This window comes from Mustela erminea, chromosome 18 (genome assembly GCF_009829155.1).
Source record: "Mustela erminea isolate mMusErm1 chromosome 18, mMusErm1.Pri, whole genome shotgun sequence".
NCBI lineage: Eukaryota > Metazoa > Chordata > Mammalia > Carnivora > Mustelidae > Mustela > Mustela erminea.
In genome coordinates this window covers 25,434,738-25,455,540 of record NC_045631.1, presented here as the reverse complement: position 1 = coordinate 25,455,540, position 20,803 = coordinate 25,434,738, and the positions used below count along the sequence as shown (strand labels likewise).

General features: G+C 39.5%; 1 protein-coding gene across 9 annotated transcripts in view; it reads right to left on the bottom strand.

The window, feature by feature from the left end:
- The window catches only part of ACACA (acetyl-CoA carboxylase alpha), a 285,383-nt gene that overhangs the window by 54,754 nt on the left and 209,826 nt on the right, over window positions 1–20,803 (bottom strand). For all 9 annotated transcript variants that reach the window (XM_032319427.1, XM_032319429.1, XM_032319428.1 and 6 more), the window contains 3 exons: window positions 18,208–18,305; window positions 13,728–13,848; window positions 13,019–13,129 (listed from right to left, as the gene is read on the bottom strand). In XM_032319427.1, coding sequence (XP_032175318.1) covers window positions 13,019–13,129; window positions 13,728–13,848; window positions 18,208–18,305 — 330 coding nt within the window. The remainder of the gene's footprint in view (window positions 1–13,018; window positions 13,130–13,727; window positions 13,849–18,207; window positions 18,306–20,803) is intronic.

Here is a 20,803-nt window from a genome sequence, read left to right as displayed (position 1 = left end):
AACCTAATAAATGGGAAGTATTTGCAAATGATATATCCAATAAGAGGTAAATATCCAAAATATAGAAAGAATGCACGCAACTCAGTATAAAAAAAAAAAGAATGATCCAATTAAAAAACAGACACAGGACCTGAATAGACAATTTTCCAAAGATGACATATAGATGGCCAAGAGGCACATGACAAGGTTCTCAACATCACTAATCATCAGGGAAATGCAAACCAAAACCACAGTAAGATACAACCTTGTATCCGTCAGAATGGCTAGTATCAAAAACAAAGAAAAAAGAAATAACAAATGTTGGACAAGGAGGAAGAGAAGAGGGAACCATCATATACTGGTGATGGAACACAAATGGGACCAGCCACTGTATGGAGGTTCCTCAAAAAAATTAAAAATAGAATTACCATATGACCCAGCAATTCCATTTCTGGCTATTTAACCAAACAAAATGAAAACACCAATTCAAAAAGATACATGCACTCCTATGTTCATTGTAGCATTATGTACAATAGCCACAATATGGAAGCAACCTAAGTATCTATCAACAGATGAATGGATAGTGAAGATGTGTGTGTATAATAGAGAATTACTCAGCCATAAAAAAAATCTTTCCATTTGTGATGACATGGATGGACATTAAAGATACTATGCTAACTGAAATAAATCAGAGAAAGACAAATACCATATGGCTTTATTTATATGCAGAATCTAAAAAACCAAAGAGACTCCCGAAAACATAATGGTGGTTGCCACCATTGGAATGTGTTGGGGGGAGGGTAAACAAAATAGGGGAAGGAGATTAAAAGGTACAAACTTCCAGTTACAAAAAAAATAAGTCATGGGAATGTAATGTAAAACATAGGCAATATAGTCAACAATATGGTGGCTGCCAGGGTGGCTCAGTGAGTTAAGCGGCTGCCTTTGCCTCAGGTCATAATCCCAGGGTCCTGGAATTGAGTCCTGCATCGGGCTCCTTGCTCAGGGGAGAGCCTGATTCTCACTCTGCCTGCTGCTCCCCCTGCCTGTGCTCTCTTGCTCCCTGACAAACAAAAAAATAGAATCTTTTTAAAAAACCCAATATGGTAACAACTTTGTTAAGATAACTGGTGGTAGCTAGCTGTATGGTGGTGACCGCTTCATCATGTACACAACTGCTGAAGCACTTATGTTGTATGCCTGAAACCAGTATGATACTGTACGATAACTACACTTGGATTAAAAAAATTTCCCTCATCTCCTTTATAATCAATTCCCTTCTTCCCTGTGTTCTGCCTCAAAAGTTTTACCTTTCCTATGATGTCTATAAATATAAATATACTACCTAGTATTTGGAGTCTAGTTTCAATTAGTGTAATACATCTGAGATTCATTTATGCTGATATAGGTGTCAGAAGTTCCTTTCACTGTGCCATAATATTCCATTTTATGGAAGTACCACAATTTGTTCATCTGTTTGTCTCTTGGTGGACATTTAGGTAAGTGGGTCATCTCTGGTTTGGGGATATTATGAATAAAGCTGCAACTGACATTTGTGGACAGGTTTTGGTGTAGATGTATATTTCATTTCTCCCAGGAAGAGAACTGCAGATTGTATACAAAAATTTATCTTTTTTTAAAAAGGTGCCAAACTTTTTTTTTTAATTGAAATACAATTAACATACAGTGTTGTACCAGCTTCAATTATACAATATAATGGTTCAGCAATTTCCTGTATTACTCAGGGCTCATCTAGATCAGTGTACTTTTTCTTTTACTTTTTGCCTATTTCACCCATCACCCCCATCAAACTCCCCTCTACAAACCATCATTTTGTTCTCTGTAATGAGTCTGGTTTTTTGTCTTTTTTCCTTTGTTCCTTTGTTTTGTTTTTAGATTCCACATATGAGTGAAATCATATGGTATTTGTCTTTCTCTGACCGGCTTATTTTACTTAGCATTATATCTTCTACATCCATCCATGTTGTTTCAAATAGCAAGATCTCATTCTTGTTTACATTTTTTCAAAGTGGCTGTTCCCTTTCACATTCCCACCAATATGTACAAGAGTTCCAGTTGTTCTGCATTCTCATGAATACTTAATATTGTCAGTTAAAATTTTCCTTTATTAAATACATTTTTTCCTTTGTTTTAGTGATGCCTAATTGTGGTTTTAAATTTGCATTTCCCTAATGATAAGCAACCTTTCATGTGCTCATTTACCGTCCTCCTATCTTTTTTGCTGAAATGTCTGTTCAAATTTCTTTAGAAAATTAAATTAAACCCATTTTTAAATTTTTAAAATCTTTTTATTTTTTTTTATAAACTTATAATGTATTTTTAGCCCCAGGGGTACAGGTCTGTGAATGGCCAGGTTTACACACTTCACAGCACTCACCATAGCACTATACCCTCCCCAATGTCAATAATCATTTTTTAATTTTTAAAAGATTTATTTATTTTAGAAAGAGTGAGCAAGCGTTGGCATGCAGGGGGCAGAGGGAGAGAGAGAATCTCGAGCAGACTCCTCACTGAGCGTGGAGCCCAACATAGGGCTCCATCCCATGACCCTGAGCCCAAATCAAGAACCAGATGCTTAACTGATGGAGCCACCTAGGTCCCCCAAATTAAAGCATTTTTAAACTGACTGTTGTTTTCTTATAATTGAGTTGTGAAGAGTCTTCACATATTCTCAATAACATTCTTCTAGCAGATGTTTTCAAAAGATGGAAAGTTTTTTAAAAATTCCAGTGGGTTTCTGACGAGGACAGAAGACATGAGGCTGGTGTGGAAGGCAGAGGGCTGTGTGACTGACCTCCTGGGCCCACCGGGGGTGAGGTCAAGAGTTCCATGCTCGCCGGGGCCCCGTTTCTCATGCAGTAGCACCAGCTGTTCATCCCAGCAGCCTTTTTGTTTGTGTTTTCTTATTTACAAAGGGTGGGCAGCGATTTTATTTTTTACCCTTAGAACACATGAAAAGCCTGTTACTGTCTTTCAAGGCTAAATGTGAAGCTCCATGAAAGCAGAAATCATCTCTGTATGCCCACAGCACAAGAACAGAACTTTACACCTAACTGGCATGCAGTAAATGCATGTGAACTGCCATAATGCTTAGTGCTCTATAAAAACTCAGCTTTGATTTATATTTTCAGCAAGTTGAACTACTATAAGCAAAAGAAAACTTCCATATTAGTGTTATAAATGTAGCAGCTTTCTTAAGCAAAATGAGTGGTTCAATTTTCCCATCCTTTTAGTTTTCCCCAGTGCAGACATTGGGTTTTTCTTTCAAAATTCTCTACCTGAGCCTGAATTAAGCTAGTAACTCTATCTAATATCAAGCCATATTATATTAGGGTTGCTCTACTGAGCTGTATAAACCTGCTTTATCTGTTGAGAAAAGGCATATTTTATCAGTGGGTCAGATAGAAAATGAAGATACTCAAAACTTGATTATGTTCCAATGGTCTTCACTTCTCATATTTGCACTGTATGCTGTTAGTGAAATTTGGGTGGGTCCTTTTCCTCAATAACACTGATTTGTCAATTTCTCTTATGAACATACTATTTCAAAAGGCTTAAATTCCAGACACTGAGACATTATTAAAATTAGGAACCAGTCAAGAATCAACCAGAAAAACTCGACGCTTGGGCATGGTAATCTGTAGTTCAATCTAACCAGCTCTTAAAGCTTCTCCTTTCATAATTCAACACTCCTGACTGTGTACATTAGCTGATTAGATGTATGAAGATGGCCAGTGAGAGAGGACAGAGCTAGATATGGATCCAGCACAGGGGACATTCCCTAGAATGATGAACAGCCAGGAGCCAGGTTTCTAAATAGTCTCGTTTTCTGCGTCTTTATCATATTCACAGAGCAGCCTGTGCACAGCCAGAGCCCAGGTCTGTCTTTCTCCTAGGAAAGACTGGAGTCCTTGCATTCCTAATCTACCAACGTGTGCAGTTCTTGCACTTTTAATTTATGAGTGTTTGGGGGGGAACTCTCTGACTTGGGAACATATTGGCTCGGTCTAATGCTTGGAGATTATTAAACTTGGAGCTATGCTCCACTATCAAGTCTACAGATCTTTTATTTAGAAGATATGGTGCTCTAAATGCACAAAGAGCTCCCTGTCACCTTCACATTAAAGCCCCTAGTGCCTGGTAAATGGAATTATATAGCTGTCATCTCCTTTCCCCAAAGTTTTAAGAGTACAATGGGCTCATTTTTTCACACTCCATCCCAGCTTCAGAACTAAGAGACCTACTTTGTATTGATTTAAGGTCTCAGAAATAAATAAACCTGCTTCACCGCTGTGATTCACAACAAATTCATGATACACTATTGCATGATATATTTCAAGCTCTTGCTCTGGTTCTCTTTTTCCTCTGGTGAGTGATGGGGGAGGTGGGAGGTAGTGGGGAGCTGCAAAGCTGACAGCCTGATGGTTATTGGAGATGGCTGCTGACTGCAAATCCAAGAACAGACACTGTTGGAGGAGTATGGTTCTTTTTTTTTTTTTTTTTAAACTGGGGGCCAGGGGTGAGAAGCTAATTTACTTGGGTTTCAGGCTGGGACTGGGGAGAAGAAAGGTTAAAGGGAGAAGAGTAGGGTAAATGGCATAGCAAAGCTTCCAGTGAACACTAATTTGCAAAGACAGAGCTATGAACATTTATAGAAAGAGAGAAAGGTGAAGAAAATCCAGCATAAGAAGGTCTAACATATGACTGCCTGAAAAATGAAGAAGCTGATCAGCTCTACCTAAGGGATCATGCTCACAGTCCTACAAGGGCACTTAGCTTGCGTTCAGGGACAGTGTTTTGTTAGAGGCAGAAAGTGCAGAAACCCTGCATGCCACGGAGCCTGCGAGACAGAGGCACTTCTTCCCTCCCAACACTCAGAAAGCAGCACAATCCTGGAAGTTGAAATGGACACTCCGGAGCTATGGCAGAGAGATGACAAAGGTGCACGTATAGAAAGTGAGCTGGAGGCTGCTCAGTGAGGTGAGAGGGGAACTGATTCTAGGATTTTAGATTTGGTTTAGATTTTAGATTTGGTTGTGTACCTCAGTCCACATCATCTTTACTGATTCCTGAAATAAGTACTACCTAACATTGGACCCAATGAGTTTTAACTAGTATCTAAACACACAGACCCAAGAAATCATTCTCTGACTGTGTATAGGGTCAACAAGGCCAGTGGTGGGGAAACAGGAGATAATCAGGCTCCAAATGCTTTATGGGACACTATACAGCAGACCCCCAACATTCTACAGAGTACTTTCAAATGGTGGAAGTTTGAGCTATTTCTCCTGTAATCCTTCATTTCAGTTTTGGCTGGCAAGAATGTTATTTATGAAACCAGTTTCCTTTCTATCTTTGGATAGCATTTTCATCTTTGCTGTGTTTGTTCTTAAGACAAGGCTAGACTCTGAAAGCAAAGTACATGGTTACACCACCACACTAGGAGCTGCTTTGCTAATTTTGAACACTATTTTAAAAAAGGAATTGGCCTGTCTATGCAAAGGAACAGTCTGTAGCTAAATGTAAGAAAGAACTTCATATAGATGAAAGGGACTGGCTCATAAAGTACCGAGCTCCCCTTCAGCTGGGTTTTTTCAAGCATAACCAAATGATTATTTGGCAGTGGTGTTACAGAAGAAATTCAAACAATGGTTGGGTGGTTGGGCTTTTGAAGATCTCCCACTTCCAATAATTATAATTCTATGGCCACTTGCTGTCGTCAGTAGTAGCAGTACTACCATAACTACTATGTGGCATTTATTTTTCTGTAATATGGACAAGAAATGAGATGAACACATTTTTCAGTAATTATGCTTTACAACTCCCATTCCTAATCTTGCTACTATGTAGTAACTTCACATATCACTAATATGTAATCTACCTAGTATATAACACCCTTATATGTAGCAACTATTTTAGATCCTACCCACCCTCATCCCCAATCTACCCTCCCCCTGCTCCAGCCTAACATAATTTCCTGGCTACAAATTAATATACATCTTCACAGCACAACAAAGTACTAGAAATTAAAGAGTATTTCAGATCAAGAGATCCTCTGGTCTTCATCTTGAAGTGGGAAATGTGTTTTGTAAAGAGGAAACTGAGACTGAAATAGATGAAAGCCCAAAGTTACTTACCTAATAAATGGCAGGGAGGGGAATAATCAATAGTTTCTATTTGCTTTTTTTTTTTTTTTTAATCTACAGATTTTGTAACTTCAAGAAGTTTGAGCAAATTTTAAGAGGCTGTCAAACACGGCAATTCCTGAGTCTGTCTTTAAAGCCTCAGGCAGTGCTTCAGAGCTTTCACTTCATCTAGAAGTTCAGTATTGATACTTATCTGAGGTTCTCCCAAGTCATTGGTCTCCAAGCCACCATACCTACACAGATCTCTCTAGTCAGAGGCAATGTCTAAAGGAGCTCTAAAGAGAAATTCTACCCTGCAAGATCTCCAAACCGGACGATCAGGCTGAAGGCAGGTCACAGTGATTCCCTAATGGAGTCAAACATACCTGAAGAACCAAGGTGAAACACAAAACAACTCCTTGAGGAACTACCAAACCTGAGGAACATCAAATGAAACATAGACTAACCCCCAAAATGGGGCCAGGTTTGCCCATTCCATGTGTGCGTGTGTGCGTGTGTGTGTGTGTGTGTGTGTGTGTGTTTGGGGTATGGAGAATAGGGCTTGAAAACCAAGATGTGCCCATTAGAATCCTTTCTGAGAACTCATTCATAATGCTAAAGCCAGGCTTACTCAGAAAGGAAGCTCAAATGCCCTCTTTAAAGGGAGAGTGATCCCATCTGGAGCTTCCGGAGTACAGGGACTGTCTATTGTGAAAATAGGTAGTTAGGGACTTTTAAAAATGCAAATTGCTGGTCTGATCCTTAGAGTGATTATGGGCTATTGTAGCAACAAGTCCTTGGGGACTTCTGTAGACAGATGACTGACACATATACTACCCTATCAGGACTGAACATGGTGTCTCTGACGTTAATGGCTTTCCAAAGTGCGGTGATTGTCTTTAGATAACATCTATTGGGAAAGTCAATACATGAATGTACTGCTACGGCCGGCACTGACACCTAACATTTTCTTAAAAGGAATTTTTGCTCTCAAAGGATCAGAAAGTAGAGAGAATGTTGTGTTTTTATTTCCTTTCCAGGGCCTGAATCATGAGTTGCAACAAGAAAGGACTCCATATTCATCTCAGGGACCACTGCAACAATGTCAGTGATTTACCTGTATCAACACATTTAACCCTCACAAGACCTGGTAAACAGGTACTATTATTATCTTCATTTAAGTTAGTACAACTGCGACCCAGCAAAGTTATTGTCCCAAGGTCACACAACTAGTCGGTAGTAGAGCCAGGAATTAAACCCATGTAGCTTGGGTCTAGTGTCCATGCTTTTAACCATTCCAGCTCTTTAAGTTACGTGAAAGTTATAATGCTCACTCATGGTGAGAGCCAAATTATCTTTCCTTTTTAAAAAAAATTATTTTCATTTATGATTCTTTAAAGTAATCTCTACACTCAATGTGAGGCTCGAATTCGTGATCCCAAGACCAACAGCCACATGCTTTACTGACTGAGCCAGCCAGCCAGGCGCTCCTCTCTCCTTCCCTTCTTGAGCCTCCATGACTCTCTCATGTTGTGTGTCACAGAGTCACGGGGGAGAACAGAGAATATACAAGTCCCCAGTCCCACAAGCTCATGGGAGGAACTCTGATATTGTATCTGACAAAATGAGCAACAACTTCACATTTCACATTGCACAGACACATAAAAATATGTTTGGAAACTAAGATCCAGAGAAGGACTTGTATCAAGTCTCAAAAGCAAGGTTAGAATTAGGGCCCTATTGGCCTAACATATATAGCCCTAGCCATACCACCATCTAATCTCTTCTTTTCCGGCAGATTCAGTAGAGACAGGGTAAGGGAGATGAGATTATGGGAGTTTTTTTTCCCTTAAAGGAGAAGCTTTAAAATGTCACATATCAACTCCTGAATCTAAAATCCATCTATCACAGCCACTGGCACATGCCTACCTCCACAGACAATTAGGATAGGCTATAAATTGCAAATTCTGATTTGTCTGTGTATATTTCACCAATCTGGGGGATGGACTGAGAACTAGCAGGTCTCATTTATATCAGTGTTCCCTTACAATACTAGTCCTTTGAGCCTACCCACCACCTAATGTCATGTTCAAGATATTGTGTAGAAACAGAGAGGAGTTCAGGCTGAAGGCAGGTCACAGTGATTCCCTAATGGAGTCAAGTTCCTGGAAATATCCAGTGGCACCTTGACTTAGGAGTTTATGACTAAAAACTGTCCCAGCCCTGTAAGGGTCCATCTTACCAGTTCCCGGAGCAGACAGGCTGCTGTCTCTGCCAGGCTAGCATGACACCCTTCAAGCCAGCTAGTCTGTCCCATCCACCAGGTCTGTCTTACCACTCAGTGAGGCATTCTAAGCCATCTGCCACCTACAGCCTACAGTTTGTAGAGCTAGAAACCCATGATCTTCTACCTTGGGTGACATGAGATAGCAGACCCTTGGAAGCCTCTCTGAGTTAGGTCATCATGCCCATGACATTTGCACAAAAAGGAAAATGACCAGACCATCTTCTCTTCTCAGGCTTTGTGGACACTAAACACAGGGGACTGAGCCCATCTTGAATGAAATTTGGGGGAGACATGGAAATTCATGTTCTCATGCTGATTTAATCTCTGCCTATGGAACCAAGTCGCTTTACCTCTGTTTTAGTCTTCTCATCTGTAAAACAGCCCTGACACCACTAGCTCACCCCAGAAGGTCACAAGGAGCTAGACTCATGTTCTTGATTTTAAGTTTCAAATAAAGTCATCCAGACTGCTTCTAATGACCAGCCCACTGTCTTTAGTTTAAATGGCAAATCTGCTTCTGCGGCACTTAAAAAAACCCAGATACCGCAATTCTCAACTTGGTAATATTCTCAATGTTTTACAAATAACTATGGGCAACAGAAAGCAAGATAGACAAGAAAAGAGATTATACAAATACTGAGGCAAGGGTAAAGGGATAAAAATACAAATGCAGGAAGCACTTTCTGGTTTTGGAACAAAAGACACAGTGGCAAAGGATGGTGCCCCTGAATAAAATGTGTAAATATACAGTAAAACCACTGAAAGTAAAAAAAAAAAAACAGGAAACTGCCAGAATATTATTTTTTATTTGCAGGTTACGACTGTTGGCTACAAAGAGAAAACCTTTAAAAAAGTAAGAGTCTTTGGAAGCAAAAGGTAGGAAGGTCTAAACTAATTAAAAACAGGTCGGCTAACGACAGGCAACATCACGTGTGCACTGAGATGGAGTGTGGCCATAAAAGCTTGACGCATACATGCAATGTATTAAGTTGGGAATGTGTGTCTCTCCAGCTTCATATCTATTAAAGGAACAAACAATTTACATGTTGCTGTATTACAGGAATATGATAGGTGGTGTGTCAACCCTTTCTCTTTAAATTGAACCATGTTAAGTCAAATCAGCGATGGGGCTTGGGGGTGGGGTAGGGAGGGGAGGAGAAAAGCAGGGAGAAAGAAAGTTCCAAAAAAATCTCTGCCTCAGCAAAAGTTTTCATTAAAATTTTAGACAAATGATCCCTGTGTCCTTCTCCCTTGCTGCCTGGGGCTCCATGCTATTTCTATGCAAATAACAACCTCGTGGTTTATATCTTATTATTTCCACCGGAGCTGCAGCGACATGACCTGAGACGTGTAAGAGCTGGGGGCCGGGGGGGGGCGGGGATTTGGAGAGGAGAGAGAAAGAGAGAGAGAAAGAGAGAGGGAGAAAGGGAGAGAGAGATGGAGTGGGTGTTCACTCAAGTGTGAAAAAATATTGTCAGGAGTGAGCGTCAAGAACAAAAAAAAAAATTGCAGGGATAACGTGTTTATTTCAGTCCCCTCACCCCCAACCCCCACCATACCCCCCCTTGCAAACCGGCACCTTTTAAAATTCATTGGGCATCAGGCGATCATGCACAATCCATCTGCTTTCACTTTATCATTTGCATTTCATGCCTCCTGGCTTTTGATGTGCTGATACTTTGATGCAGTCAGGAGACGCGCATTATCATTATTTCAATTTTCAAAGGGGTCAACGGGATCGGCACTTGCACACACAGATTTCTTTTTTCCTACAACCTCTGCACACCCCCTCCCTTCCTATTCTTCACCCCAATGTTTAACATAAAGGATGAAGACTCAAAAAGGTGGGGGTCAAATGTTTACAGTCTCAAAGCTTGCATATACTACCTACATTTCCACTTTGCACAGGTACACGCACACCCGAGCAAAATGGTTAAGGCTTAAGGAAGCTCTACAGTGTTTTCAGACACACACAAAGACTTCCTCACACATGGATACTCAGGGAGGCATACAGAGAGAAAGAGAGGGACCTAGAAGCAAGATACAGACACAAAGAGAGACACCAGCACTCACCCAGGAAGAGACTCACCCTCAGAGTGACCTGCACACACCCACAGAGACAGATTCCTACAGAAAGAAAGGCAAACAGAGATGTCGAAAGCACCACTTATACACAAAGACAGAACACGCAAAAGGAGTGAGTCGGAAGAAGCAATCTAAGCGTACAGCTTCCGTATAGTGTCCTTTTTCATCCTGGATAGGCGAAGGGGCACACAGGACATTCTGAATGAATTTGCATGAAATCGGGTGTCTTCCAACATGTCTATGTACTGAAGAGGCACTGACATGAACACAGTGAAGCAGGCAGGGCAGGATTAGGTAACCTCTATAACTTGCTCTCTCCCTTCAGCTACAAATGATCACATCCTTCTGAAAAGGAGCATTGTCTGGTAAGTTACGGCTGCAGCTTTCCGTCTTTCCCCCTGCAACTACACTTCTCCTTCAACAAGCAGCCCTGCAGGCTATGAAGAGGGGGGAACATAATAAATCTGATCAGAACAATTCAACCAGATTTTAAGAAAAATTCCCTAGTGCTTTCTTTATGGCACAAATGGAATGCAACTAGCAAGTTTTTACCAAAAACCAACCAAACAAAAACCCCCAGCAGCAGCAAAAGCACCTTTGCTTTTTGTATTACTCTTTGCGTATAACATATTATTAGGAAGAAAATAAGAAAACGTAATGAAATACATTTCAGAAATTAGCTTTTTGCTAAGGGGAAAGGATGGGAACGTTAAGGGAATACATGTGTCTTTTTAAAATTCTACCCTTACAGATAGTCACACCTACAATTCTTTTCTATAGTCATCAATATCTCATCCTAAGAAGGTATCCAAAAGAGCAACTTGAAAAAAAATAAAATAAAATAAGATTCTCAGCAGTTACTCCCACAGTAATAGTCTCCTTCGTAGTGGCAGTTCCCAATCTTTATTTCTAAGCCACTTTCCAAAAAGGGAGCGGGGTATCCAAGTTTGCCATTGGTAGTTCTGCTTTTGCCTTTACTTGGAGGGAAAAGCAAGGATACAGACCTCATATGAATGTAGAGAGCAAACTGATCACATCAAACGATTCTCCTCATTTCTGACAGCTCCAAAAGCTAACTGGACCAGTGGATATATCAGCTTTTCAAAAAGGAGATAACAGGACATTTGATTCCTATCTTTCCCCTGGAAAGTCAAGGTTTGAGAAAGTCTGTGCAAGTCTAGTAAACCCAGTATCTGATATAATTCAGCGTGCATATAACTCAAGATAAATCAGCAAATCATGTAAGAAAGACGAATAGGGAACTGAAGTTGTAAAGAGGATCAACACTTTGTGCCAGGTACGATGTACTTTTACTCATGTTTTCCCATTTGATGTCCACCATATCATTTAAGTGTGTAAATTATTACCCCCCTTTGACAGACAAAGAAATCGGAGGAGCTGAGAGGTTACATTAGTTGGACAAGGTGAGCCAGCCGGTCCCAGACTATTACATATTCCTGGCTCTGGAGAGAAAATAATTTTCCTATGTCTCCAGAGAAATCAGAACTACATCGCCTTTTGTACATCCAGGTGTTCTTAGATAGTTTTCACTCTTACAAGCAGTGACCTCACAAACTTTTTTTTCTTCCCCCCGCCTTGGAAAAGCCCCAATGAGCTCGGATTAAAAAGGCACAAGATTTTCTTTCCTTCCTTCCTTCCTTCTTTCTTTCCTTCCTCCTCCCTCCCACCACCCTTTCTTTGTTAGGATTTATTTTGAGAGAGAGAGGAGGAAGAGAAAGATGATGAGCACAGGGGAGAGGGGCAGAGGGAGAAAGAGAAACCTCAAGCAGACTCCCCACTGAGCACAGAGCCTGATGCAGGGCTTGATCCCACAACCCCAAGATCATGACCCAAGCCAAAATCAAGAGTCAGACATCCAACTGACTGAGCCACCCAGGCATCTTGCGTAAGAATTTCTTCTTCGGGCATGATAAATCTCTGTCATACTCTTTTCCAGCAATCCATCCAAGCATCTGTCCACCCATCTCTCCATTCAGTATTTACCAATTACTTCCTCTACGTAAAATGGACCACTGTTAATTGTCCTTTTTAAGAGGTACATTCACAAATTTCTCAGTACATTAAAACTTGATATTGTCAATACGTTCAGAAGATGTTTCAGAGACAGCTCCGCATCTGGGAAGAGATCTCTTCACTTATTCATAGATGAGAAAAAGGGAAGGAGAGCAGAAAAAAAAGCATTCAATTAATTCTCTTTCTAGAAAGACACTAGAATGTAAATCCTTCACAGCATGAGTTCTATATGGTTTGTTCATGAACATATCCAAAGGGCTTGGAACAGTGCCTGGCACATAGCAGGTCCTTAAAATATTTGCTGAATACAATAAATGAATGAATGAATAGGTAAGCAAGGTGACGGGCAGGAAAGATGGAGGGAGAGGGAAACAAGATTGAAGGAGGCATGGCCTGAATGGCTTCTCCTCAATCAGGGTCTTGAATTAAGAATTCACAATCATCTCCAAACAGCTTCACATACTTCTCCCAGACCCTAGAAACTTACTTTGTTGAGGGCCCCAGCTCCGGTCAGAATTAAGTGAGAATTTTCAACCTGGATGGTTCTCTGTCCCAGCCGGACAAGGTAAGCCCCAATCCCAATGGCCCGGCATGTAACCTTCAAAAAGAATAAATTCAAAAAAAAAAAAAAAAAAAAAAAGAAAGAAAGAAAAGAATAAATTCTACATGTCACATATTTATGTCCCTCCCCAGCTGTAAGAACTAAGGCACAGATGTATAAAATCCACATTAACAGAAAAAAAATACTGCTTTTTGCAAAGTTTGATTAACAATATTAAGCCTCACAATTCCCTGGTAAAGAAAAGATGGTACAGAATTCGATGAATGATTCAAGTATTAGACCCTTAAAGGTTCATAGGCTCTTTACTTCTCTTATACTTTTGCCTGTTTCACAGGTGGTTGGCATCTACACTAGAGGTAAGAGGAAAATTAGTTAAAAAAAAAAAAGAAATTCAAGCCGTTATAGCTCTGTTAGAATGCTTAGAGAAAAAAGTTAAACTAAAGGCTAAAATGAGGTGCTAGGTTTATCTGGGATATTCAATTATTTACATTAGGATGCAGAGTGAAAATCAAATTGTAGATATATAATTTTTAAGAAATGTTCTCATTTGGGACTGAATAGCAGAGATGGGACAAAAATAACTCCTAGTCACACAGTCGGTCCTTCAAAAAGGTCATATTCTGTTAAGATTTACCAGGCTGATGGTGATAATCTCATCATAGGCCAATGAGGATTCTCCAGCAATCATTCCAGAGCCCCGAAGATTCTCTGCTCCAAGTCCCTCTTCCTTCCCAATAATATCAGTTATCTTGTACCTAATGGATACAGCCATGCCAAATTATAAAGGTTAAACACAAGAGTAACAATCCATTAAAAACAGTAATAGCCATTCAAAGGCTGCTAAAAGCATCCTGCAAGCTTATTTAAAGCCAGAGGTCTTATATACTCTTCTTATACTTTTCATTCAAGTATCTTTCCTCCTTAGCTTGGTGCCTATTCTTGCTGGAAGCAATATAGTATAGCAGAAAGAGCAAAATCTGAAATTAAGTAGACAGGCTTAAATCCCTGCTCTGACACATGCAGCCATGTAACTCTGGAGATAATAGTAACTTCTGTAAAATGGAGATAATGTCTACCTCTAAGGGTTGACATGAGAGTTAAATTAAAGCAACAAAGAAAGGGCTTGACACATAGATGGCGCTCCGATTTTAGAGGCCCTGTCTTACTTTCTAGAACAAGTTTCTTAAAAGTGGGGTCAATGTAGATCTCCCTATAATCAACAGCAGCCATTAAATCAACAATTTTAGATAAATGTTACAAAGGAATTAAAAAAAAATTTCAGAGGCCGAGTGAGAATGCTCAGCCCAATTTCTCAAGTCAAAAAATCCTTTCTCTTTTCAAGACAGGACTAAGAGTAAGATCAAAACAGTACATGCCCATTCCTGCTCTTTCATAAATATCATGTGCATACACGGAGGGGTCCTGGCTCGAGTGTTCTGGAGGGGCAAGTGGAATGTGTGTGGAAATGAAATACTGGCCAAGTTGTCCAGAAAGAATCCTGTGAATCCAGTGGGAGCCACTCATCTGTCTTCTTGGCAGGGGATTTGGAGTGATAGCTAATAATGGGAAATGGGAGATGGGGAATGCAACTAATAAAAGAAAGGAAAAATACAAAGTTGGAAGTAGAGATGGGCGTATATTATTTACTGTTCTGTGTGTATCCAGAAAGCTTGGCACTGGGCATAGTTTAATAAATTGAAATAATAAATAAATATCCCACGGTGGCTCTTAAAGTACTTTTTTACCCTTATATTTCTCTGTTCCCTTCTTTCTTTACTTCTAACCTTCTACCAAATCCTTCCCTTTGCCCTTGCCTTTGGCCTCTGGCTTTGCATCTTTACTTCCCAGATTCCCTTGCATTTCTATTTTTAGCCTCTCCTAGGAATTCTCCAATTCTTCCTTTTGCTCTGTATCTAGGCACTAAATGCTAGAGGTACGTTGCAAGTAGGGCTAATCTCCCTTAAGGGGTTAATAAGCCACAATAATTGGAGGGGGTGCTTAATGTGTCCTTTCTGGAAGGCTCACATGCCATGCAGTCACAAACAATCCTGGGTCCAGTCAGCCTTTCCTGCAAAGCAGATCTTTTCCCTCCTAAGGACTGCATAGTGCTTCACAGGGATTCATGATTTAAGTGGCTTCTTCTCCCTTTGTATTACATGAAAAAGAACACAAATTTCCGATTTTCTCCTCTATGGTCTGAGTCTTCTAGTGTTAAGACTATCATTCTTTGAAGCAGTACTAAATTTAATGTTATTTGTAATAAAAATCTTTGTATAGTATAATACAATCAACAAAACACATCCATAAATATATATGATTTTTGATCCTCACAGCAATCCAGTGTGATAGGTAATGTCCTCTCATTACAGGTAATAGTGGCCAGGATTTTCAACTGCTTACTATGTACTCAGTCCTGTGCTAAGGGCTTTACATATATTAATTTACTTGATCTTCATTTTATAGATGAGGAAACTGTAGCTGAGAGAAGAAAAAGGACTTGCTAATTTAACAAAAGCAATATGCAAAATCAATATTTTTTAAAAAGATTTTATTTATTTATTTGAGAGGGAGAAAGCATGAGGCAAGGGAGAGTAGAGGGAAGAGGAGACTCCTTGCTGATGGGGAGCCCGATGTGGGGCTTGATCCTAGGACTCCCGGATCATGACCTGAGCTGAAGGCAGACGCTTAATGCACTGAGCCAGCCAGGTGCTCCACAAATTAACAGCTTCTTAAAACATCAGTTATAAAGAGTTAAAAAATACAATGGGGAGGGGGAATCCCATTCAGAACAGCAAGAAAAGGTGCAAAATATTTAGGAATAAACATTTAAAAAATGGCAAAACCTCATTATACCCACATGGTGCACCACAGTGCTTCCGGTGTCAAGGTGAACTTCCAGGGACACTGTGGGATATTTTGAATACCTGAGAGAAACACTATGATATGGAGTACCTGTTGGATTCCAGGTGAACTACTAGATTTAGGTAGTTCATAATTAAACATTAGATAATACTATATTCCTCTGAAAATGTCCTATCTTTGCAAAGCTGGGTTTTCAGTTTCTGTGGGAAAAAAAAAACAAGTTCTGCACAAAAAATCAACGCAGAACAAGAAATAAGGGTGGCTACATCCAAGATTAATCCAAGTCTTGAGATTTCGTATAGATGCAGATATCCCGTTAGTAAGTAACTGTAATTATTTTAAAAATTTTTTAAAAAACCCTTTTCATTTGTGTATATGATACCTCCCAAATAATTATTGTTAGAATATAAGTACTTATGAAGTTGTTTGGGTCTGACTACTTAATAAACAGAAATACTGGGTATATCTTTTAGCCCAAAGGTGCTAACCTTTACTGAGGTTACTGAGTCAGTAAGGGTGTTATGAATCAAGAAAGACTGGGAACTTCTGGCATAACCAGAAAAAAAGCACAAAACTTTAGAAGATACACCTCAATAAATGGAAAAACATATACCATGTTTCTTGCTGGCAAGAGTTAATGTTATGAAAATGTCAGATCTTCCTAAATTAATTGATAAATGTAATATAATTTGAATTAAAATCATTATGGAAAGTTTTTGGTTATTAAAAAAAAAAAGGGCCTAATATAAAAAGATAAAAATAGCTAGTAAAACGCGGGGGAAAAAATTAACAATGCAGGGAAATCTGCCCCATTAGAATAGTTAAAATAGGGGCACCTGGGTGGCTTAGTTGGTTAAAGCCTCTGCCTTCTACTCAGGTCGTGATCCCAGGGTCCTGGGATCAGGCCCCACATTGGGCTCTCTGCTCAGCGGGGAACCTGCTTCACCTTCTCTCTGCCTGTCTCTCTGCCTACTTGTGATCTCTCTCTGTCAAATTAAAAAAAAATAATAATAATAATTGCTCTTTTAATCTTATTTTATTAATTGACAAAATCAATATTGGCAAGGGTACAGAAAATTAAGGGGGAAGAACAAACTATCAGATATTTCTGGTGGGACTACAGATCTTGGGAGGGCAATTTGAATTTATCAAAAATATATTTAAAACAGCCATTATTTTTAGCCAGTAATTCCACTTTTAGAAATTAGTCCAAAGGGAATAATGAGAGAGATTCCTAAAAGTTTTTATAAAAATAAACAACATTTAGGGGCGCCTGGGTGGCCCAGTGGGTTAAGCCTCTGCCTTCAGCTCAGGTCACGCTCTCAGGGTCCTGGAGTGGAGCCCAGCATCGGGCTCTCTGCTCAGCAGGGAGCCTGCTTCCCGCCCCCCCCTCTGCCTGCCTCTCTGCCTACTTGTGATCTCTGTCAAATAAATAAACAAAAATCTTTAAAAAACAAAACAAAAACAAAAAAACATTTAGCCCAGGAATGTAGCAGTAAATAGTGGGAACAGTCTGAATGTTCAAAAAATATATATTTATTTTGATAAATTATTATGAAGCCATTAAATATCATATTCTTATATAATATTTTAAGAATATACAAAATTTCCCCCAAAATAGTTTTTAGTGAAAAGAACAAATTACAAAAGTTTTTCCATTATGATTCTGATTATGTAGAAAGGAGGCATATATACACAGAAAAGGCAGCAAGAATATAATATACATTAATAGTAGTTATCTCTCAGGATGCCTGGGTGGCTCACTTGGTTGAGTCCGACTCTTGATTTCAGCTCAGGTTATGATCTCAGGGTTATGAGATCAAGCCCCCATGTGAAGCTCAGTGCTCAGTGGGGAGTCTGCTGGAGATTTTCTCTCTCTATCTCTCCTTCTGTCCCTCCCCCTGCTTGCATTTTCACCCTCTCTAAAATAATAAATAAACCTTCAAAAAAATTACTATCTTGGTAGGATTATAGCTGATTTTTATTTCTTCTTCATAATTATTTACAAGTTCCAACTTTTTTTCTAAAACGAAGAAATATTTTAAACATAATTTAAAAACCTCCCATCAATCAATAAGTTCTTTCAGCTACTGAGTAGTAGAGCTATGATTCAAACTTAAGACTCCCTGATTACATAACAAGCAATCTGGATTGCTCTTCAAGGTCATGATCAGCAGGACAGTGAGGAAGAAATGATCATATTCTCCTTTCTCTAATCCATGGCCAAATTATTCTATGACATATATACCTACCTGGATTCTCCTTCGTCCTCTACATGTTCACAGTGGACAGAGTTGAGAGCACTGACTCTCTTATAATCCTGAGGGGTCAGATATAAATATTTGTATCCCTGTGAAACACAAATAGTTTTTAACTCATTATTTGCCATCAGCACATAACCAGAAGACACAGCAGAGCATGCACAACACAGCTCCAAAGCTAACTTTAAATTGCCACATGGCTAAAAAAAACCAGTAGTAATAATAAAAAATAAAACTAAAAAAAAAAAAAAAAAAATTGCCACATCACTTCTTTAAGTTTCTGACTAACAGAATACCAGTAATAGACAGTCCTCCTTTGAAAGGTGGAAGGTTCTTATTTCTCTAGTCACTGACTATCCTTGAAACATATCTTGTAGCTACAACTGCAAGTGTATTCCATCCATTTCATTTTCATCAGGGTTAAAGGGTCATTTTCCAATCTTTTGTGACACCTCTATTAAAGACATCAGCACAAAATTAAAGAACTGTGTGGATTACTATTCTTTACTTTCTCAAATTCATAGTTCCATCAAAATATAAATGGGTAAGAGATCATTGAAAGGATCACAAAACTGGAAAGGTAATTTTAAAATCAGAATTCTATGCAGTGATAATCACCAGTGAACACTGAATTCATGCCTTTTGCTGTTTTCAGTAAACTCATAATTCCTATTTACATTTAAAAAATCACACTAACTTTTCATAATTATTTACGTTTGCAATACATCACACACTCACAAGGTAGGGTTATAGAATACATGTGTTTAAATTACGTGAATTAGTCATGCAGTCAAAAAAAAAAATAAAGTAAGCAGAGGAGACGTTTTAAATACTGTGAGAAATTAGGCCAGTGTTCAACTCAATGAATTTCACCCACAGTGAGCACAACAAGGAAGAGACATGAATCTGCCACTGAATTTGTGTGACTTCTGACAAGAATCTTATAGTGCTGAGGATCATTATTATGTCAGTTACCATGTCTTTACCGAGTACCTCTTATGGGCAAGGTACTGTTCTAGGCACTGGAAAAATAGGGATGAACAAAACCGACAAAATTTCCTGGCCTTGTGGAACTTACGTTCCAGTGAGAGAGACGGAAAATATACCAATAAATAAAACATATACTATTAATGAGAATAATGTTTCAGGAAAAGAAAAAAGAGTGTTGCAAGAGTTGAACCTTTAGGAAGGAGAGCCCAGGGAAGGCTTCATTGAAAGTGGCATTTGAACAAGGTCTTGAAGAACAGAAGAAACAAAACATGAGGCTATCAGGATGGGGTTGGGGTTCGGAATTCTAGGCTGAAGGAACTGTAGGTGCAGAAGCATGGAGACAGGAGTGTGCCTCATGAAGTTCCAGAAAGAGTAAGCAGGCCTGTGGAGCTAGCATGGAATGCGACTGTCTGCAGCAAGAAAAGAGGGCAGGGTGGTACTGTAAGGCCAGGCTATGTAGGACCTTGGCTTAAAATTCATGTAACATAAAACTGGTCATATTTTTTTTAGTAAGCTCTACACCTAATGTGGGGCTTGAACTCATGACCCTGAGATCAAGAGTCATATGCTCCACCAACTAAGCCAGCCAGGTGCCCCAAAACTGGCCATTTAAAAATGAACAATTCAGTAGTTTTTAAGTATATTCTGATGTTGTGCAACCATCACCACTCTCTGATTCTAGGGCATTTCCATCACCCCCAAAAGAAACATAGTCACCAACAATTTCCATACACTTTTAATATGAATTCTACTGAAGTATAATTTACATGCAATAAAATTCACTGATTTTAAGTACTGTAGTGTGATGAGTTCTGGAATATAGATGCTTGGGAAATCACCACCACAATCAAAATAGAGAATATTTCCATCATCCCCTGAAACACTCTTACATTTAAAAGATGTCTCAGTGAAGGAAACGGGTAAGAAGCAGATAGGAAGATAAAAAAGGAGACTCTGGGGTCCTAGAAGCCAAAAGGAGAAAAATATTTCAAGGATGAAGAAATGATCAACAGTGTCAAAGGCTACTAAGACACTGAAAAACTCAGATGAAGACTGAGAGTCGTGACAGAATTTCATAGTGTGGAACCCACGGTGACCCTGACAAAGCAGCTACAGTGGGCTGGTGAGGGTGCGAGCCTAACTGAGGTGGTTTCCAAAGGAATGGGAATAGAGTATCTGGAGAGAGCAGGAAGAGACAATGCTTTTAAGAAGCTTTACTGTCAATAAGGATACTGAATGGAGGGCTAAGTATTTGTGAACTAAGAGGTAGATTCAGTAGAGGGAAAAAAACCCCGAGGATGTAAGAAGGAAAGGGTTAAGTGTATAAAAGGAGTGACTGGCCTTAGATTGGAGCAGGGACTGTTCATCCAAAGTACAGGGGAGATGGCAGGGAATAAAGGCACAGATGCAGACATGTGGGAGCTTGTAGATGCTCTCTTCTCGTTTCTTGTTCCTTCTATTTCCTCAGTGAATTGAAGAGCAAGGTCATCCGCTAAGAGGGAGGATGGGGCAAGAGGGTTTTGGAAGTTGAAGGAGAGAGGAGAAGATGTGAAATTGTCATTCAGGAGGTTCGCAAATGAATTTAAAGTAAGACCAG